The 22,002-nt window shown below is 41.1% G+C and overlaps 2 protein-coding genes and 1 non-coding gene across 4 annotated transcripts; 2 read left to right on the top strand and 1 right to left on the bottom strand.

Moving 5' to 3' along the window:
• The first annotated feature begins 2,966 nt into the window (after positions 1-2,966).
• On the top strand, positions 2,967-3,120 carry LOC118819586. The gene has a single exon (XR_005008189.1). It is a non-coding gene; the product is annotated as a 5.8S ribosomal RNA (ribosomal RNA).
• A 7,449-nt stretch (positions 3,121-10,569) lies between these two features.
• On the top strand, positions 10,570-14,756 carry nrn1lb (neuritin 1-like b). The gene is made up of 3 exons (XM_036585961.1): positions 10,570-10,603; positions 12,619-12,760; positions 14,465-14,756. The coding sequence occupies exons 1-3, from the start codon at positions 10,570-10,572 to the stop codon at positions 14,754-14,756; spliced, it is 468 nt and encodes a 155-aa protein (XP_036441854.1).
• Positions 14,757-15,912: 1,156 nt separating this feature from the next.
• On the bottom strand, positions 15,913-20,688 carry dnaaf1 (dynein axonemal assembly factor 1). 2 transcript variants are annotated; one of them, XM_036586672.1, is made up of 10 exons: positions 20,556-20,688; positions 20,264-20,402; positions 19,823-19,914; positions 19,478-19,699; positions 19,226-19,392; positions 19,003-19,124; positions 18,101-18,267; positions 17,412-17,989; positions 17,278-17,331; positions 15,913-16,403 (listed from the first exon to the last, which is right to left on the bottom strand). In XM_036586672.1, the coding sequence occupies exons 1-10, from the start codon at positions 20,650-20,652 to the stop codon at positions 16,149-16,151; spliced, it is 1,893 nt and encodes a 630-aa protein (XP_036442565.1). In that variant the 5' UTR covers positions 20,653-20,688; the 3' UTR covers positions 15,913-16,148. The 2 variants fall into 2 exon arrangements, with proteins under 2 accessions (XP_036442565.1, XP_036442566.1); XM_036586673.1 differs by having other exon boundaries at positions 17,412-17,986.
• Between the last annotated feature and the right edge of the window lie 1,314 nt (positions 20,689-22,002).

The raw sequence follows: 22,002 nt of genomic DNA, 5'->3' as shown, positions 1-22,002 counted from the left end.
TCAGATCTAATCTGCAGAAGCTCCTCCTGACTATTTCCCATTTATTTTGTCAGTTTGTTAGTCAAGCAGAGAGAGGCTCCAGTCCTGAATCCAGTGGGTCATTGTTCACTTAGGTCCAACTCTTTAAGGATGGAGTTTTACATTTACTTTATACATATATTTTGTGACACTCTGGATTACTGAAAGCATATTATATATGAAATTGGTTTCTTTTGCAAAAGTATAAACAGAATTCTAAGATCAGAGAAAATCGTAGCAATGCTATTTCATTGAACATCTTGCTAAAAAAGATTGCGGCACATATAGGAGAGACAATGTGAATACTGATTAGTAGTATTAATCTTTCTAAATAACAGAGCTTTACCAACTTTTATAATATCAGATCCAATTTGCAGAAGCTCCTCCTGAATATTTCCAGTTTAAAGTGTCAACTTGTTAGTCAAGCAGAGAGGGGCTCCAGTCCTGAATCCAGCAGGTCATTGTTACTGAGGCTCTGCCCTTTAAGCAATGCCTTTTTACACAATACACTACAAATTAACATAAAATATCAATTTTTTGTGACATTGTTGGTTACTAAACGTGTCTTGTGAATGAACCACATCGCCCACTGTTCCCAGAGTGAATCCCTAACCCTAACCCTAAAACCTAACCTTAACCCTAACCTTAGCCCTAAACCTAACCTTAACCCTAAACTTAGCCCTAAACCTAACCCTAAACCCTAAAACCTAACCTTAACCCTATACATAGCCCTAGAACTAACCCTAACCCTTAATCTTAACCTAACCTTAATTCTAACCTCAGCCCTAAACCTAACCCTGAAACTTAACCTAACTCTAAGCCTAACCTTAACCAAACCCTAAAACCTAACCTCAACCCTAAAACCTAACCCTAAGCCTACCTTGAGCCTAAACTTTATCTTAAGCCTAAGTACAGCATTAGCCCTACCCTAAAACCCCAAACATAACCTAGGGCCTAAACCCAACCTCTGGCCTGGCCGTACCCCAATGGTAAGCTTGAGCCTATCTTGAGCATAAGACATAATCTTGAGCCTAAGCAAAGCATTAACCCCAACCCCCAAAAAACCCAAACATAACTTAGGGCCTAAACCAAACCTCTGGCCTGGCCCTAACCCAATCCTAAGCGTAGGCCCACCTTGAGTCTAAAACATGACCTTAAGCCTAAGCATAGCATTGGCCCTAACCCTAAGGACCCAAACATAACCTAGGGCCTAAACCAAACCTCTGGCCTGGCCCTAACCCAATTCTAAGCGTATGCCCACCTTGAGTCTAAAACATGACCTTAAGCCTAAGCATAGCATTGGCCCTAACCCTCAGGACCCAAACATAACCTAGGGCCTAAACCAAACCTCTGGTCTAACCCTCCCTCCCACCCACCAACCCAATCTGTGGTTAGGGGCCAAACAACGGGACCCCCCACCTTAACCAGGGGTGGACTCCAAACTATAACTTGGGAGTACAAGCCCAAATTTGGAGCGTGCTATTCATCCCTTGGGGGAGAATGGTAAAGAAAGTCTTTGTAAAGAAAAAAGGCTAAAAATAGCATTCTCAAAAATACAACAGCATTTATCTAAAACTGCATTAGCTTTTATACAATATAATACCTTAGAAATAAATTACTGAATTGGGCATGGGACACAAGCCTGGGCTTGATCAACCTATGGCTGGTCACCTCAGATGAGAGTGTATAGCGTTTACAGGCTGAAATACCCGATGACTCTGAGATACACTACTGATGATGTGTCCTAAAATTCATTAATCTACTTTACCACACCTGTTCGTTCTCTCATTCGTATTGCGCCGCTAGAGGTGAAATTCTTGGACCGGCGCAAGACGGACGAACGCAGAAGCATTTGCCAAGAATGTTTTCATTGATCAAGAACGAAAGTCAGAGGATCGAAGGCGATCAGATACCGTCGTAGTTCGGACCATAAACCATGCCGACCCGTGATCTAGCGGCATTCACAAGAAAGACCCACCGGGCAGCGTTGCGGGAAACCACAAGTCTTTGGGTTTCGGGGGTGTATGGTTGCAAAGCTGAAACTTAAAGGAACTGACAGAAGGGCACTACCAGGAGTGGAGCCTGCGGCTTAATTTGACTCAACACGGGGAAACTCACCTGGCCCGGGAAGGATTGACAGATTGATAGCTCTTTCTTGATTCTGTGGGTGGTGGTGCATGGCCGTTCTTAGTTGGTGGAATGATTTGTCTGGTTGATTCCGATAACGAACAAGACCCCCTCCTGCTAAATAGTTACGCGGCCCCCCCTTGGTCGGCGTTCCCCAACTTCTTAGAGGGATAAGCGGCAGCTAGCCGCACGAGATGGAGCAATAACAGGTCTGTGATGCCCTTAGATGTCCGGGGCTGCACGCGCGCTACACTGGACGGATCAGCGGGTTGCACGCCTCTGCCGAAAGGCACGGGCAATCCACAGAACCCCGTTCGTGATTGGGATTGGGGGTTGCAATTTTCCCCCATCAACGAGGAATTCCTAGTAAGTGCGAGTCTTAAGCTTGCATTGATTAAGTCCCTGCCCTTTGTACACACCGCCCGTCGCTACTACCGATCGGATGGTTTAGTCCTCGGATCGGCCGTGGTCGGGGCACCCTCACCGGGATGCCTCGGCCTAGTGCCGAGAAGTCGATCGAACTTGACTATCTAGAGGAAGTAAAAGTCGTAACAAGGTTTCCGTAGGTGAACCTGCGGAAGGATCATCAACGTAGGCCGGGTAGTGCCACGGGGTGCACCTCCTGACTCCTTTAAAAGCTGGGAGGAAGGGTGCGAGGGTGGGCCGAAAGTCTGCGGACCAGTAAAGCCTTGCCCTTCTCCTCCCTCATGGTGCACAGAGGGTGTTTGCGAGTTCACAGCTTGTAGGTGGTAGGAGAGTTAACTTCAACCCAGTGGTGTCTGTTTGATTCTGGGCCTTTCAACCAATATATAAAAGAGTACTACTCTTAGCGGTGGATCACTCGGCTCGTGCGTCGATGAAGAACGCAGCCAGCTGTGAGAACTAATGTGAATTGTAGGACACATTGATCATCGACACTTTGAATGCACATTGCGGCCCCGGGTCACTCCCGGGGCTACGCCTGTCTGAGGGTCGCTATTGCAATCGATCGGGCTCGCTGTTCCCCTTCCTAGGGGTTTGGGGGGGCCGCGGCTGGAGGTTCGCACCTGGGTGCGTGCGTGCCTTCGTCCTCCTAAATGCAGACCCCAGTCCTCTGGCTTGGGATGCATGGGTTTAAATGTGGTGTCCGCCTCGCGCGGCTCCCCTGCCCATTTGCCGTTTCTCTCTCTCCCCCGGTGGCTTTGTTTTAGGCTTCCTTCCCTCCACATCTTCCGCTTGGACTGTGCTACATGACTAGGGTGGGCGCTGGCAAGAGCATGTCAGTGTGGGATTGGGGGGAACTTAATTCATCGCTGCAGGTGCGTGGGGCAGAAGGGCACCGGTTCTTCCCTGACCTCTTTGGGGGGGTCTGGGGATGCATGTCTCTGGCGAGGAAGAAGCGCGGCTGCCAGTTGATGGGTGTTTAACTCCTTTCTGGCTGCCTGTGCCATCTTCCTGCGCTGAGCACGGAAGGGTCCAAACCATGCTTTTGCGTCTTCTGAGTCGGGAGAAGCGTGCAGCGGGTAGCGGGGGGGTTTATGACCATCCGTCTTTATGCCACACTCCCCCGCATGCGCTTCAGCTGGAGAATGGGACCCCCCGGTGCTCGTCGTCAGCCCTGGTTCAGTTCCAGGCGGCGCAGGCTTCTTGCCCCCTCCTCCCTTCGAGCGCGACCTCAGATTAGACGAGATGACCTGCTGAATATAAGCATATTACTAAGCAGAGAAAAAGAAACTAACAAGGATTCCCCTAGTAGCAGTGAGCAAAGAGGGAAGAGCCCAGCGCTGAATCCCCCCAGTCCGTAACGATGAGTATGAGAAGTATGAGAAGAAGAGATCATCGGCGCTGTAGGGGGCAGTGTCGTAACCTTCGCAATGAGTCTCCCAGGACTCTCTCAACTAGCCAAATGCCTCGTCATATAATTAGGGACACGCATGAATGGATGAACGAGATTCCCACTGTCCCTACCTACTATCTAGCGAAACCACAGCCAAGGGAACGGGCTTGGCAGAATCAGTGGGGAAAGAAGACCCTGTTGAGCTTGACTCTAGGCTGTCATTGTGAGGAGACATGAGAGGTGTAGAATAAGTGGGAGGCCCCGCTCTGTCGGGCGCCGCCAGTGAAATACCACTACTCTTATCACTTCCTCACTCACCCGGTGAGGCGGGAGGAAAATGGGCATTTTCCTTCTGGTGTCAAGCGTGCCGCGGGCTCTCCTGCACCCTGTGGCCACGCGACCCGCTCCGGGGACAGTGACCGGTGGGGAGTTTGACTGGGGTGGTACACCTGTCAAAGCGTAATGCAGGTGTCTTAAGGCGAGCTCAGGGAGGACGGAAACCTCCCATGGAGTAAAAGGGTAAAAGCTCGCTTGATCTTGATTTTCAGTATGAATACAGACCGTGAAAGTGGGGCCCTTGTTCTCCACCTGGAGTCTGCGAATCAGGTGATGGGTCTTGACTGTGAACATGTGTCCGCAGATGGGGCATTCCTTCTGCAAAAGGTAAGGTGTCAAAACCTTCATTTTGAGCAGAGAAACTAACAGCAAAGAGACATGTATGTATGGGGCGTGCTTACTCACCATGCTGGAGGACGAGGAGGTTGATCGCTGCATGTGTGCTCGCACAAAGCGTTGTCTGACTTCGTTTCCAGGGTGGGGGAGGCGGAGCCATGGGGCCAGCTTTGCAATAAGCTGCACCTGGCTCCTCCAGCGTAGCCACATCACCCGCTGTTCCCAGAGCGAATCCCTAACCCTAACCATAAACCTTAAAACCTAACCTTAACCCTAACCTTAGTCCTAAACCTAACCTTAACCCTAACCTTAGCCCTAAACCTAACCTTAACCCTAAAACCTTACCACACCAGCCTGGAATTTGAAGGAAAGCTATCCGCCGGCTTGGACCTCCGCCCAAGACTATCTGGGAGGTGACGTATTGCACAGGACCTACCTTCCAGAGTCTTGGAGTTGGCCACCTGGCAACGGGTGGTTGGGGCACGGTTTCCGGTCCCAGGGGATCTGGGAAGCAGCGATCCGTTCGCGGCTGGCCCTGGATCCTTGGCCTCTGGTTTCTGAGCTCTGGTGTATGCCAGAGTAGGCCCAAGTTCTCAGACCTTGTCTGGCTGACCTGGGCAACCTAGCGGTGTTAACAAAGGGTCAGTTGAGCAGGGGGTAAGTATTCAGCCTCTCTGGGTCCACTAGGACAGCACGTAGGGTAGGTAGTCTGGGGCAAACAGATCTTAAATGAGCACCCAGTCTTCTATCAGCACACACACCACAGTTTACAATAAAAAATACAACTTTGTAAAAGGAAAAAAAGCCTAAAAATAGCGTTCTCAAAAATACAACAGCATTTATCGAAAAAAAAATAAATAAAAATAAAATAATAATAAATAAATAAATAAATAAATAAATAAATAAATAAAAAACAAACTGCATTTGCTTTTATACAATATAATACCTTAAAAATAAATAACTAAATCGGGCATGGGACACAAGCATGGGCTTGATCAACCTATGGCTGGTCACCTCAGATGAGGGTGTATAGCGTTTAAAGGCCAAAACACCTGATGACTCTGAGGTACACTACTGATGATGTGTCCTAAAATTCTTTAATCTACTGTATCACACCTGTTCGTTCTCTGACTTGCTGTTGTGGGAAGGGGAATGAATAGGTGAACATAGAAAAGTTTACACTATTAAAAATCACATTCATAAAGAAAAAGGGTTAGGTTTAAACACATAATGACATAAAAGAGGAAAACTATAAATGTAAAAAGAGAAAAAAGATTACGATAGTATAATATACCTATACCTCTCACTTCAACCATAAATCATCCTCATATCCACATTAATTCAGTGTCAGAATTTTTTTGTTAACTGACATTTACCACATAGATCTGTTTAATGTTGAATGTAGGTTATCCAACCTGAGGTGTCGTCTGCCTGGAAGAACACAGATGGGGCTAAAATGATTAGAACAGCACTGAGTTCACTGAGAAACAGTAGGTAATTCGGCCTGTGATTTTCTCAGAAGATGAGGGAGAAAAACACAGACAGAGCAGATTCAGATGGAAATAAAATCACAGGAGCACCTGTGAAAGAAGAAAAGTTTGTGACAATGTTGTGACAACCTTGTTCAGACAACATAAACAGTACCTTCTTTTGACAACATTGTATCACTTTTGTAAGAAGGTAGACAACTTTTTTAAATGTTGGTAACATTTCTCAGGACATTCACCAGCTTCTTGTTAAAATTTCCCTGTTCCACCTTAAGTGGTGCAGAAGTTACATTCTGAACAGCAGTGCCATTTAAGGTGTAACGGAAAACTTGGACAAGATGCTGCAAACAAGAAGCTAAACTAAGACACATAGTTTTAACACAGTGTTTTAGCCTATCAGAATGTCCTACCCAAAGGTTTTATTTACAAGCATACCTATAAATGCACTATGGTAGAACATTTCGATAAGGTAGCACAACTAACAAGAACACCACCACAGCTCACCTTAGTTTCATGGAGCTTTGTGAGATCAGATTGACATGCAGTAGCATCAGTATTAACCACCTTGTAATTCAGAGGATCCAGTGATATTCATGACAAAAATGTACACAGGACAAAACATATTGGGTTCTGAACATTTTTATTGAACACAGGGGGCAATTGAGGCAATTTTTCTCCATTCATTCTGGCCAAAGAGAAATGAAGCTTAGACCTGGAGTTCCTAATATGGGCATAATGAAGACCACAGTACATTCAATACATTCAGTACATTGGAATACATTCAATAAAATACACAGTAGATGGATAACCATAACAGACATAGTATACACAAAGTGTATATTCAAAGTACTATTGAACTTTTGAAATATATATTTGAAGAAAATATTTTTTATGATTTTTGTGAGCATTGGGAGCACAGGATTCAAATAAAAATTAGCTTAGTTCTAAAACTTGCTCAGCAGACTAAAAACAAACACTAGATTTAAACTGAATTTAGTTGACAACAAAAACCAAAAGACCAAACTGAATAAATTTTACAGAATGTAACTGCGGCACCATTTAACGTTGGAGTAAATTCGAATGTGAAGCTGGTGATTGACAAGTCAGTTTCAGCCTCGTGGTGAATGCGACGCTTGTTTTACCTACAGAAACTGTTAAAATCGGTCAAAAAGAGAGAGCGAGAGAGCGAGAGAGCTCTGTTTCTTTTGTTTTGCTACCATGAGGAAAACGGTCATTTCACCTGTTTTTTTGAATAAGACTGGAGCTGAACAAGGGCTTATTGATGTGTTACTTGCTTCAAGCTTATGGAGGCGAAGCACAGTAACAGGCTTTTGACAAAACTGCTGTATATCAAATTTATGGCAGGAAACAAATCCATTCATATTAAAAGTAACCGACAGCATAGCAGTCTGCAGTCTGACTCCTCCCCACATCTCTTCCACTTTGGGTCTCGAGTCTTTCAGAGCCATAAGCCTCAAGTCTGAGTCGCAAGTCTTTTCAATTTTAGCGAGTCGAGTCTCAAATTTGTGACTTGAGTCCAGCTCATATGACTCGAGTCCACACCTCTTACATTACAGTCTCAAACACAACAATATTGTATCATTATTGATCATATTTTTTCTTTTTATATTTATGACTAGTAAAACTAGCTGCTTCTATGCTGACTGGATGCATCATCCACCCGGCAGTATAGCCACCGTTCATGTTTACTCTACACAGGGCAGCCATCAGAACAAGAAGTTCTTTTACTGTGAATTACATCTTTTATACCAGTCTTAAGGCTGCGGAGCCCCTAAGGTGACAGAGTAGAGGCCACGAGTTAAATTTTTGTGTCCACAAATTAATTTATTGAGGCTGCAAATTAATATATTAATTATTTATTAATATTAATATATTTTAGAAATTAAACATCATTAGATTAGTGACAGTAGATTATCATGGTCAAAACATATCGAGAACATAATTTAAAAAATGGAAAAAGTCTTATCAGTTATAAGGAGATGTGCAGCATTTTTAAAACTGAGGCCACTAAAACTAGTGTCCGGACCAGTACTTTGTAATGTAGACCATTGTGCTGCAGTATGGTCAAACGCCCCAAAGAAACATTTGATGAAACTGCAAATAATGCAAAACTAGGTAGCAGGTAGAGAAACTTATACAACAAGATATACAGCAAAAATTACTTCAAATTACTTCAAAAAACTGACTATGTGTGGAAGAGTAATTTATAGAGCTGTAAGGGAGTGGAATTCACTACTTACCTCACTGCTTAAAATTGAAGGTAGAATAACTTTAAAACTAAAATAACTGAAAAACAAAACACTATTTAATAAATTTCAAGATCAGTTCAATAGATCGGTCCTTGACTGTTGGAACAATGTTGTGGTGGAGTTTCATGGTGGGCAGGGATGTAAATGTTTACCAGAATAGAGTTGGTTAGGTCTCTGTGAGATACACCAAATGACCTTTACTTTCAGTGTGATTTTTCCGTTTTCAGTCATCATTTTACTGTTGTTTTTTGTTTTAAATTGTCCTACTATGTTAGTTTTCATTTTTGATGTGTTTTGTTTTCTCTCAGTTCCTTTTTGTTTTTTACTTCCGTTTTGTTATTGCACCATTTTGTAATGTATGGTATGTCTACTGGACCCCAGGCAGAATAGCAGCAATCACAATAGCAGTTAATGGGGATCAGTTAATAGCACCTATCGCGATAGCAGCTAATGGGGATATCAAAGATGATAAACAACTCTGTTTTCTGATGCAACAAAGCACTTGCATCACTGCAAAACCTGTGATCAGTAAAAAACACCCACATGTGTAATTTAGTCCACTTTAGCTTTTGCAGTCCATCATCTGAACCAAAGGAAAGAGAAAAACAAACTGTGGTGCATCTTTTGAAAATGAACTGGGAATGAAAACAGCCTGATGTTCTGCAGAGATGTTAGCTAACAAATACTGCTATCTGAGGCTGCAGCTACTGAAGCAGCATCAAAACAAACACTGACGCTGTTCATGATCAGGGTTAGAGGTGGGGAGAGTTGCCCAAATTAATATGCAAGTAAAAGTATTGTTACTTGCATAAAATAACTACACAAGTAAAAGCATCTTCCCCAAAACAACTTAAGTAGTCAAAAATCTACTTAAGTACTCAGTACTGCAGTGGAACTTCTTAGTACATCTAGCATTTAACAGCATATGGAATGAAGATCGTGCAGCTCTGTTCTTCTGTTTCTGAGAATCTTGTAGTCTAAAATGAAAAGCTCCAAAGTCAAAGATATTGCCACCTTCAAAACATATTGAAAGTAAACACAAAAAATGGGATCAGTGAGTGAATACAAATAGCTAAAATGTAACTGAGTAAAAAGATTCCTTTACTCACTTTAGTAGAAGTAAAAGTAATCTGATTTGAAAATATTCAGGGAAATCAAGTGAAAATCTATCAATATTTTACTGAACTACATGTACCTGAGTAAATGTAACTAGTTCTTACCCACCTCTGAAAAAGGTTTATAAAGAAAACATTTCATCACTCAGCCAGACCCTTTTTACATTTTTTTTAGTATTTTTGAAACAATGTGTTTTGCCACACTACTTTTTTATTTATTTATTTATGTCTTTTTAATTATTTTTTGATGTACCGAAAAACTTGAAATATCAAATGAAACATCTTGAAATGCTATCTGCTGACTAGCTTACTGTATTTTAATCTACAGTGGATAAGTTAATATTGAAATAAATTACAGCACTTGTGACTATGATAAATGATTCCAAACTTTTGAACACTAGTGTACATGGAGCGACGTTTAAAGAGAAAACAGATCTGTTTAACAGCTAGGAACTGTTAAGCGATACAGAGTGGGAGATAAAAAAGAGGGTGGTTTTTATCCTAATCTGGCTTTATTCTCTTCTCCCAGTAGATTTATGCAATGACATAATCCAAGCCTGTCAGTCAAACAATATCAAGGTCTTATGTGAGTGTGTTTGTGTCTCTGTGAATGAAGAAAATACTGTGTCAAAATTTTCTCTCTGTGCATATGATCGTATGTGTAACAGAATAAAGACACAGATAGATTGAAAGAATATCCTGTGAGATACGTGGACGCACTGCAGCTTTCTCATGACGCATCATGCAACCGGAAATGATCTTTAATCCCACCATTTTTTTTTTATAATCTGATGCTACCACAATCCTTCCTGATCTATTACACTTGCATGGTTGTCTCGAACGCTGGATTTTGTTCTGGGAAACAGGAGCAGGCAAGACACTTCCAGAAGGCTTGTGCTTGGTACAGCATTGAGGTCTGTACTGAGAAGTTACACTGGTTTTCCGTTATGTACAGTTTGTATGTTTTCTTTTCTGTTACAAACTCTACTGTGCCTTTTTACAGAGGCCTAAGGTGACATGATGAGTATTTTTCATTAAGCTCAAGATTCAGGCTTCACAACGGAATGAATCAGCTGCTGTTCATCTCACTCTGTCTCAGTGAGTAAAATTCCTTTTGATCTCCAGTGTGTGTGTGTGTGTGGGTGGGTGGGTGTGTGTGCATTAATAGCCACACATTTCCAGGTTTGCTGGTGTAAGTTTCTTAATAAGGTACTGCAATATTACAACATAGTTACAATGGTGATTTTTTAAGAGAAAATAAGTTAACACATCCTCTGCAGGGTACAAATATATAGATGGCATTTTTCTGCAAATTGGAGTACATTTTCTATATATTTGCTTTCTATTTATTTGTTCAACATATTGGAAAAGAAAAGATATAAAATGTGTCTTAAATTTTGCCATATTTTGTTGTTGTGTTTTTTTTTTATATCCTTCCCTACCAGTGTGGTTTGATACTTGCCAGGCTATCATTGTAAATTAGAATTTGTTCTTAATGGCTTAAAAGTTAAATAAAAAATAAAATAAAAATATTTGGTGCATATTTAAATACAGAACACATTCTATTTTTAGAGCCCATATCTTGCTTTTTGTTTTTGATTTTTCCCCCAAAAACCTATAAAAACCTTCAAAATTAATTTTCCCACCCCCTATTTATCCTTTAGTATTACACAAGCTGTTTTTGTTACTGTGCCTTTATGACTAATGTATGTAAATGACCTCTGTTCCGATTGGCTGTCATGTATTGTGCCTCATTTCAAAAAGCAGTTCAGGCTGAAACACTCCTTATAACTTGAACGAGGGGTAGTGGACAAGGGTAAACTGCTGTAGATTTGAATAGGCAGATATATGAATATGTGTTGACATCACTAAAACAGTGAATTCAAAACTTGCCATTTTGCAGTTTTGTTCAACAAGCAGTCTGGACCGATACATTCCTTATGACTTCAGTGGGAGAGGGCCAGGCTAAACTGGTGTAAGCTTGAACAGGCAGAGATATGAATTTGTGCTGGTTTTTGTGACATCACAAAAACAATGAATTCAAATCTTAGTTTCCGTATATGAACTGCAGAGTGAACGATACATTTTGTAACTTGAACAATATTTAACAAACTATATCAGGCTGTGTACCTAAAGTTCATTGCACTATATTAAAGTTTGTATTTTAATATATGGCCATAGGGCTTTTGCCAGAAAAGCCACAAAACCATGGCTGCTAGGAGAAGAAGGCTGCTTGTACGTGTTTCTCCATCTGTTACACCCAAGACATTTCTCCAGCACCATGTTCATTATATCAAGATAACACATCACAACATAATAAAATGGAAAAAATCTGCACATAAGCATCAAAAGGATTCTGGATGGGAGGGCAGGAAGACAGAAAGCAGGCAAATGGAGAGATTTGTGTTTACGAGCTGGTGTGCAGTGGGATTAGATGAGGTTTGGCCTATGGCTGTAATCCCCAGATTAACTCCCACTGACGTGCATTTCTCTCCACAGATCAGCTCAAATACATAACCATGGTCATGTAGTCATACAACCTTTATTTTCACTGTAATACAAACACAATGTGATAAAACACAAAGCACAAATCACTCCACATTAATGGTTATCAGATAAATGAGAAGCATTTTATTTTTAGGCAAAAAATTATACGTTTCAGTAGCACTCAATATCATAGACGTTTTGTCTCATTGCTCTGGAAGCACAGTTAGACAAGCAGGAAAGAGCTACCAAACTGCTGATTGCCTGCCAGCTCTTTCAGTGTTATAATGATGTTGAACAGAAATATGTTGTCATACATCATCACTGTTCATTTTTTGTTGATTTTTATTTTTCTAATTAACATTTGAGCATGACTGCTCTCCTTTACATTGTGTAGCAATTTCGGGACAAATGGACCATTAGAAATGCTCCAGAATCAGCTATTTTTGCCGTCTCCTGCAAAGTTACCGTTTTTGAGGCTTTTTTGGACAGCGACGAGTCCCAACAACCCACAGAGGACTGAATATATACAGTCTGAATTATTTATTCTGAATTATATAACTACAAAAATGCACTCTCATGTTTATAACAATCCCTGACATATCTGCTTCTCTCTTTCTTTCTGTCAGATCTCTGTTGTTCTGCATTGGGTGCAGCAGTTACTCCTCTCTGTAGCTCTGTGTACAGGGGCTTTGCAGAGTGTCTAGTTACTTTGGGAGACAGTGTGAGCAGCCAGACTGACAACATTCAGGACATCAACTCCATCTGCAAGTGAGCCACACCTGACACACACACAGACACACACGTTTACATGAGGGAGCCAAACACTCTGACCACTCACAGATGAAGTGAATAACGTTGATTATCTCATAACAGCGGTGTGTGTGAAGGACAGTAGGCAAAGTCAGTTCTTATAGTTGTTGTTTTGGATGTTGGATAACTGGGCAGATGTGAAGACCTGAGCGACTTTTATAAGCGCCAAATTGTTATGGTCAGGTGACTGTGTCAGAGCATCTCCAAAAAGGCAAGGCTTGTGGCCAGCAGTGGTGAGTACCTACTGACAGTGGTCCAAGGAGGGACAAACCGGTGGCAGGGTGTTGGGCGCCCAATGCGCATTGAAGTGCAAGGGCCACAAAGGCTGTCCCATCTGGCCCAAACCGACAGAAGGGCTATTGCGGCACAAGTCACAGAACCCTAGTGCACACGGGACTGTGTGGCCACAGACCAGTCAGAGAGCCCATGCTAACCCCTGTCCACTGTTGAAAGCACCTACAGTGGGCACACAAGCAACTGAACTGGAATAAGGTTACTTGGTCCAATGAGTTCCATTTTTGATACATCACATGGACGACTGGGTACATGTGTGCCGTTTACCTGGGGAAGGCATCAGGATGTATTGTGGGAAGAAGATAAGCTGGCAGAGGGAGTAAGATGCTTTAGTCAGTGTTCTGCTGGAAACTTCAAGCATTCATGTCGACATCAATTAAACACATGCCAAACATTATTGCATAGCAGACACACCTCTGCATGGCAATGTTATTCCCTGACGGCAGTGGCCTATTTCAGGATAATGCACCACATGTTGTTCAGGAATGGTTTTAGGAACATTTAATTTAGTTCAAGGTGTTGCACTTACCTGTAATGTGCTGGAACAAGAAATATATATATTTGCTCCACTTTACTCTCATCAGTGGCAATATATTGCATGTGTGTGTGTGTGTGTGTGTGTGTGTGTGTGTGTGTGTGTTGGTAGATGTGATTAAACACAGCAGTGCGGCTACATTTTTTAAACATTGTATAAATAGTGGACATTGTCAGTACTTAAAGAACACTGAACAGCTGCGTGTACTTAAATAGAATTAGTGCAGTGAGTGAAACACTGAATATCAAAATGATTTTAGTCATAGCTCTTGATAGTTTTCTTAATGTGGCATTTCTGCTGCTTTTTGTCTTATGAAAACAGAAAAATGAAATATTGTGATGTGTTATATATTTTTCAAATGTCTCGTGATATTGTACTTTTACCATATTGCTCATCCCTACTGTGTACATTTCATGTTCACTCTATTAGGCGCACCTACTGTATTGACCCTCCTTGTAGATTTAATGTTAGGGATGACAGCACATCTGTTGCTGCAGTTTGTGTTAGTCATCCTCTAGTCCTTCATCAGTGGCCAGTTTCTAGTCACAGGATACTGTGTCCACTGCATATTCATGGTTGGTGGCCTATTTTATTATGTTCTGCTATATTCAGCCTTGAGTTGTTTAAAAATTATATCCACTCTGTGCAGCACATCTAACATCCTGCTACCATGTCAGTGTCATATCATAACATTTGTGCGAAAAATATTTTTAATCCAGAACATGTGGAATACTGTCAGTTAGAACACAGATTCTTTTTTGACAAGGGATTTTAGTGATGTCTATAAAAAGTAGCATTTTTATCAATTTGTCTCTTGTGCTTTATTTCTGTAGATCTTGGGATGCCTTCCAGGTGTGTGTGAGTGGTGTGCTGTCAGGTTGCCGTGGTGATGCGGCAGAGGTATGGGAGTCCTTAAGAGCGGAGTCTCGCCGAACACAGTTTTCTGGGAACCTTTACGAAATGTGTGCCAGCCGCACTCAAGGTACCACCCTGAAACCTTCCCAGACTCTACCCAGTACTGACCAGACCAATCAGGAGTCTTTAAAAGGACTTGCTGCAAGCAGAGACCACACCCACTCTGTGCAGTTGCTTCTGACATGCATGTTTCTCATTTTGGTCCGATAGTAGCTCCTCACATCAGCTCAGACTACAAGCCCGTTTTGCTAGTAATAGACAACAGGCAGTGTAAATTATATACATAATAGTGAGATATGCAAGGTAACAAAATTAAAATCTCTGCTCTTTAAATTAAATTTAATGTGTCATATGTTTGTTGTATGAAATTCTAAATCTTAACACCTGATAGATTTAGGTTTTATGCTGCAATGCCAGCAACAGAAATTCAAGAACAGAGGGAGAACAGTTCCTACAGTGCTAGTCCCAGAGGCCAATTTGTTACAATAAATAGGTTTATTAGGAACCAGTGGTGAACCGTGACTTTTAGAGCTAGGCCTTAAATTTAAGCTGTAAATGTCAAAACTCGGTGAAAACATGAGAAAAAAACATTTCCATGGTAGTGCTAATTTCTGCTGCTTTTTTTCAGCTTAGCTATATCGAGATATCATGGAAAAAACCCAATTTCCGACTGGCCAATTTTCCACTCACAATTTGAAGAATTTAACCCTTTTGTTTCCATACAGCCCTTAAATTACACATTTGTATTTTTAGTTGCCAGACATCATTAGGCCATCTCTTGTTCGTGTTACTCTTGTACAGTCAGAGAATGCAGGCTGTCTGATGGCTTGTAATTTGAGTTAGTCTTCTGCTAGCCCTTCATCAATGGTCAATTTCTGACTGTAGAAATGATTCTGGCTGAATATGTTTTCGATGACAGATCACTCTCGATCTAGCAGTGACAATAACCAGCATCACGTCAGCTACCATGTCTGTTGAGAATGGTCCATTACACAAATAGTGTCTGGTCAGAAACTGCCCAAATGTAGTTTGGGATGTGAATGGATGTTTAATTGATTTGCATTAAAAGTCAAATGTTGGTAAAACTGTTCAAGCAGACTTTTGTCTTGTATTTATTAATATGTTGACATAGTTATTCCAGGTCTTAGGCCACTATTGAGTAGTCTCTTTCATTTTTTAGGCTGAATGTTATTTGAAAATAACCTAAATTATCCATTTTAGCTGAGGAAGTAGCAAGCAATTTGATAATATTATGACAGAGAACACTGAACTGGTGTTAGCACAGATGGTGTGATAAGACAGAAACAAAGCTGTTTTAAGTGTATCAGTGTGACAAAAATTAAATAAATATATCAAGAAAAGCTATTAAGTCTTTTTTTATTTGTGGTGATATGTGTCTTGAGGGACAATATGAGGGACATTTTAAAAAGTATCATGTCATGGAATTTTATGAACTTCACTGAATAAGTTTTTCAGTCAATTGCATATACCTGCTGCTACAAGAGTATCATTCCTATAACAAGTCATAAACATTGAAATATTACTGCTGAGACAATCATACATTTCGGTCATTAAACAAAGAGTGTATTGAATGTAACAGAGTCAGTCCATCTCCTCAATCAGGGTGATGTTTTTTTTGCTTTCTTTTGCAATGGGTGGGGCATCAGGACCCGCTATTGGTACTGCCTCATTGGTGAAAAGAAAACTGTGATCGATGATTGACATGATGTTGGTAGATACCCCAAAGATCGGGTCAGGAAACTTTAATCCAGATTGAATTCCTTCACACAGCATCACCTCTGGGTGGAAGTCACTGTCAGTGGCAGAGACGACCTCAATTTTTGGATGGAAGATAGCCTGCGAAAGGAAACATTTTGTTATATACTGCGTGAGTATGGTGGCCGAGAAGACCTAACAAACTGCAAATAAAAACATGCTGCAAATACTGAAAACCCTTTCATCAACATGGCTACATCGGAGCTACATTTCACAGAGGCACTGCAAATAAAGAAAACTCATGCAACTTCAGACACGCTGCAAAGCCAGTCACAACCCAACGGAGATGTTTCCGAAAGACTCAAAGGGGATGGAATATCTATGATGGAAAATTGCTAACAGAAGAAGACCACAGACACTCGGACACTCACATCCTGAGTTCATGGTTAACCTGGCTGGCTAGTTTGCTATCTGACATGTCACAGCTGTACTGTGGTAGTTCTCTTGCATTATTAGTCAAACCCTGAACAGTTACACTCTATAGCTAATCCCCATTACGATGCAGTGACAGCAGTAATCTGCTCAAATATAAAGTTGGCTTAATTTTACTGGTGAATGTCTGTGCTGTGTCTGAATGGCTCCGTCCTCTTTGACTGTTTTCCAGAAACATCTCCGTTGTGTTGTGACGAGTTTATCAGTATTTCTTAAGTTGCATGTGTTTTCTGTATTTACAGCTAATTAATCAAAATGTAGCATCTGTGTCGTCATTTTGATGAAAGTGCTTTCTGAGTTTGCAGAGTGTCTACAAATGTTCAGCGCATTTGTAAAATGCAGCGCCATGTTGTCATTTTGAAGAAAGTGTTTTCTGCATTTGGCAGCTCCTTTTTATTTGCAGTTTGTTGGGTCTTCTCGGCTACCGTACATCAGACTTACTTAGCTCAGCAATGACCATTGTGTAAACAAATACATGTTAAACTGTGCTATGCTAGACTGTTGAAATGCAGTTTTACTGTACCTGAGGCACTGTTTGCATCCAGTTTGAATTCACATCCTCCAGATCAGGTAGATCCTGCGGAGAATTATGCTATTAACTTCATGAAGACCACTTTTAACTCTACTCATTAACTAGAATTGAATGTGAGAACTCACACTGATAGTCAGTGATGGGATGTCAGATAGTACTATGGTCTCTAATTTATCATCTGGGGCAAGTTCAGTAACAGGGCCACCTGTGCCAGCTTTTAGGAGTGGATCCTCAGACTCTGATCCTGACCACAAAGGTGCATCATGTTTCTTCTTCAGATTTCCCTCTGACGTTAACTTCAGAGATGGTCCTGACTTCAAAACCTCCTCTTTCTCAGATGCCGGTTGCACAGCTTTGTTTGCATCTGATCTGGACTGAAGAAGCTCAGTTTCCAATGCTGACTGGAGTACTTCGTTTCCATGCACTGCCGATCGCTGACATGTAATTGGCTCCATCTCTGCCCCTGACGGGTTAGCCAAATCTTGCTCTTGCGGTAACTGGTCAGTTTGCTCTCGTTCTGGGGCTGACTGGAGCATCTCTCTGCTGTCCCTTACTGAAGAATGAGTGTACTCCATCTCTGATACTGACATGTCAGCCTGCTCTTGGTCTGTTTTTAATTGGCCACTTGGCTCTATGTCTAACGCAGACTTGTCAAGCTTGTTGTGCCCTTCAGTAGCAGGACTTTGAAGCTCAGGGACTCCTGCTATTTCATAATCATAAAAATGTAACATGGCAACACATCAAAATATGAACAAGACAAAGGAAAAAATGATGTATTCTTGCATCTAATCTAATCTAATGTGTTTTTACTTGCCCATTTCCTGCTGCTCTTCAGCTTGCCTCCGCTTTCGTGCATTTTCTTTAATAGCTGCCATAGCATCCAGACTCTCCTGAATCTTCCTCCTCTCTCTTGTTTGCCAGAATTCCCTTTCTTTCCGCTCTCCTTCCAAACCCCCTATTGCCCAAGCCTCAGCACATGCCCTATAGTGATGTACACATTTTGTAAATACCAGGGCAGAATATATGAATTTCCTTTCCAAAACTCATGCTGCAAAAGTATACCACGTGGCACTGCACAACTCAACACAGTAGATGACAAAGCTGTTAAATAAACTCTTAATTTTAAAAAGGTAAAAATCTTTTTTGATTGTATTATTGTGGGCAAATGCCAATTTCTGATTAATTTGATTTGTACAAACAACTTCTGCTTAAACATATACATCAGTTCAATGCACTAGTACACGCATATTGTCGCTGTTGCACACTATCTCCAAAATGGTAACCTTACAAACAAAGGAAAAACGTTCTGAACTTCGAATGGTCAATTCAAACATTAATGGAACAATTCATTTTGATCAAAAGTAATTCTGTATCATTTGTATTGACCTTTGGACCATAAAGTATTAATACAATGGAAATGAACTGCAAAAACTTTCAAAATGACAAAAATGGACAAAAGGTTTTGTTCTGACAGCAATGATATGCAGGACACAGTGACGCTATAATGTACTGCTACACGACCAAATGCTATTTGGTCAGCCAACAGCAAGACAGGCTTTCATATGAAATAGAAACATGTCCTTATAAAACAAGAGTCAAAGAAAATCCGATGTCATAACTTAGATGTTTCAGATTTTACAATACTACACTTCATCATACAAGCCAATTATCAGAGATAGCTATTCATAACCTGTCACATAACTGTGACATGCTCACCTTTCCTTTGGAAACACTGGACGATCATCCAGATATGTCAGTTGCTTTAGGCGAATGATCAGCGACTTCCTGTAGTTTGGAATTTTCTTTATAACTTCATTACCCATAAGGTTCAGCACTCTCTGAGACAAACACACAATAATCACTGGGGTTCACAGCAGTTTCACATTTCACAGTATTTATGATGCAGTGTACATTAGAAGATGTTTCCAAGTTTGTGTACCAAATCAGGCATCTTCTCCAGAATCGTGATCATTTCTGGGTCATTGAGACGGTTGTGTGACAAGTCCAGAACACTGATAGACGGACAACAACAGAGCTCCTCTATGTCATGCACGCTCTCCAATGCATTATGGGAGATCTGTAGTGTGGACAGCTTGTTCAAACATGCTGAAAAAGAGAGAAGGTATATGTCAAGGTTCCTGGTGAAGGTAAGATGTATTTGATGTGGGTGTGGGTGGATGTGTGAGCTCACCTATGTTCTGGATGACTCTTATGTAATTGTTTGAAACATTGAGAGTGCTAAGCTTGCTGAGTGGTTCAAGATTCTCCAAAGTGTGAATCAGGTTTTGCTGGAGGAACAGGCAGCGAAGCTCCGTCTGGTTCTGCAGGTTCTCAATTTTCTCAATCCCATTGCACTCAAGCCAGAGACAGCGCAAGCCTGTATACTCCTCTAAGCCCTCGATAACAGAAAAACCTATAACAAAGTCGTGATAAAACAACTCAATGTATGCACCAATAACAAAATATTTATATATAACAGATATATAATGACAAAAACTAACACCACATTCCGTAGCTTACATGCAAAAGTTCAAACCTTTAAAGTGAAGGTACAGTGTGTCGTTCAGCCAAGGTGTCAGGTACAGTTTGTTTCGTTTGCAATGGTCCCTTAAAAACGCCTTAGTAATTCTGAACAAAGCCAACAAAAACATAAAAATTCACCTCCACATTTAATAAAAGTGCAATATGGTATTTTGCATAAACAAACGCCACAGGACTAAAAGGGGTTAGACTGCATCCCGTTCTCTTATTTTAGATTTCATAGATGGAAGAACTGTGTAAAACAAAAGAGCCGAGGAAGTTTCAGTGTGGCTGAAATTACAAAATGTGGGACACAAAGATAATTTTTGTTTCATCATGAAAAGTTCCCTCAGAATACACTCTTAATACCAGCATGCACTGCGGCATTGTTTGTCATTCTTTCTCTAAATATGTTGATTTCTATTACACAGCAGTGCCTCCGGGAGCAGCACATCACCTGGGTCCTGTCATGTTTCTGGGCTCTGGTGCTGCCTTTTTCACACCGTCATCTTCCGTAACGTCACTTTTTTCTGAAACGCCCCCATCTGTTCGTCGTGGTTCCTCGAGGGCGCCGTTTTTAACCTCAGATTTGTGCTCTAGATTAAACAGCAGAAGCTATGAATGAATAAAACGCCAGCTAGTGAAACTTCACTCCTCTGCGAATCGTTAAAGGACAGAAAGCTGGCTAACGTCACTGAGCCGGAGGCCGTGTTAGGGTTAGTTACGCTGTTATAACGACGCTCGGCTACCTCGTGTTGGAGACTCATATCCAGCGTGTTTCCTCACGGAGTCGGTCTGATCTCCGTGCCCGGCGCTCAGCGGCGCGTCGCTCCGCTTCGTCTGCATTTTTCTGGTTCCGCTCAGAGACGCAGCCGCGATGCTCCCGCTCCGTGAAGTGTGTACTGTTTCCATGGAGACCAGTAGCCACACCCCCGACAACGTGTGCAACCGTATTCTTTCCCTAGTTCCCCAACTCCACCACTCAGATCCGCCTGCACGGCACATATTCGTTATTCCTCCCCCTGTAACACCGCGTGCAGATCAAAAGACTTGATAATTAGTTTATGGTATGAAAAATAATCGGTTCACTTGTTTATTTAATTTTTGGAGATGTGTCAACAGAGTATCGTCACCTCCACATTCCACGTGGTTATCACAGCAGATGCCAGTACAGACTGTACACTGTAAACTGTGATCAGTTCAGTTCGGTTCGGTTCGGTTCATTTTGCTCTGAAAGCTCATTTTTCCACTCCTTCCTCTGATTCTGGCAGCGGTATGTCAAAATATTGATTTAGCATTTTGAAATAATAACCTATTTTCTCTAAATATTGACTTAATATCTCAATATTATGACTTTTCTTAAATATTAGTATCTGTATCAAACTAAGAGTCATTACATTTCAAGAATGATTATAAATCGTTATTACAAGATTACCAGAAGTCATTATTATATTTTTATTATGTCCAAAATGTGACCTGCTGCTGTCATAAACATAGGACAAAAAATATCTTAGCCATTTTTTACCCTCTCTATCTGTTGGAAACAGACTTCCATACATTACTGAGGAAATTCGTTGCCTCAAACAAATACATTTCTGAAAATTTGTTTTAGTTGTTTGTAATTATTTGTCTTTAATACCTGTAAGCCTTTAACTTTAACAGACAAAGCTTAAGTAGTTTCCACTGAAACCAGTGTTGTGATAACTTTTACCTGAAGTTTCTACAAACCTCATCAAATTCAGTTTTTAAAGTTTATTGCACTGATTACATTATTTTATTTTTGCTTATCAAGTTGTATATATTACACTGACGTCATCAATATTCTCTTAACATTATAATAAAGTATCCCTGATTGTGTTCTTATGATTGTAATGACCACATATAGGGGAAAATTTCTCTTTCAATAAGAGTTTAGTGTTACGTGCTCTTATACAACCTTATATTGGGGCATCTTAATATGTTCTTTTTTATTTTCTGACATTTTAGAACATTAGAGATGATATAAACACAAGTTTAGCAGTTCTCATTCTGGAGATCTATGTGTTGCTTTTTATATTATTTGTATCCCTTTTTTTAATTAAAAATGAAGATAATCACCAAAGATTGCAAGTTCCATTTTTTCCGTAACACCTTGTGCCCTGTGGATGCAGCACTGCCATACTGGAAGGGACAATTCCTATCAGGATATAAATGTTT

This window comes from Colossoma macropomum, unplaced genomic scaffold (genome assembly GCF_904425465.1).
Source record: "Colossoma macropomum unplaced genomic scaffold, Colossoma_macropomum, whole genome shotgun sequence".
Lineage (NCBI taxonomy): Eukaryota > Metazoa > Chordata > Actinopteri > Characiformes > Serrasalmidae > Colossoma > Colossoma macropomum.
Note: the sequence above shows the minus strand (reverse complement) of the source record. Positions and strands in the feature narration are given on the sequence as shown.

Excerpts from the sequence above, each read along its gene's own strand:
- nrn1lb (XM_036585961.1), top strand. The coding sequence starts at position 10,570 with ATGAATCAGCTGCTGTTCATCTCACTCTGTCTCA. Across the intron at positions 10,604-12,618 it reads GTTCATCTCACTCTGTCTCA|ATCTCTGTTGTTCTGCATTG; the intron begins GTGAGTAAAATT and ends TCTTTCTGTCAG. Across the intron at positions 12,761-14,464 it reads GACATCAACTCCATCTGCAA|ATCTTGGGATGCCTTCCAGG; the intron begins GTGAGCCACACC and ends TTATTTCTGTAG.
- dnaaf1 (XM_036586672.1), bottom strand. The coding sequence starts at position 20,652 with ATGCAGACGAAGCGGAGCGACGCGCCGCTGAGCGCCGGGCACGGAGAT. Across the intron at positions 20,403-20,555 it reads ATATGAGTCTCCAACACGAG|AGCACAAATCTGAGGTTAAA; the intron begins GTAGCCGAGCGT and ends TGTTTAATCTAG. Across the intron at positions 19,915-20,263 it reads AGAAACATGACAGGACCCAG|AATTACTAAGGCGTTTTTAA; the intron begins GTGATGTGCTGC and ends GGCTTTGTTCAG.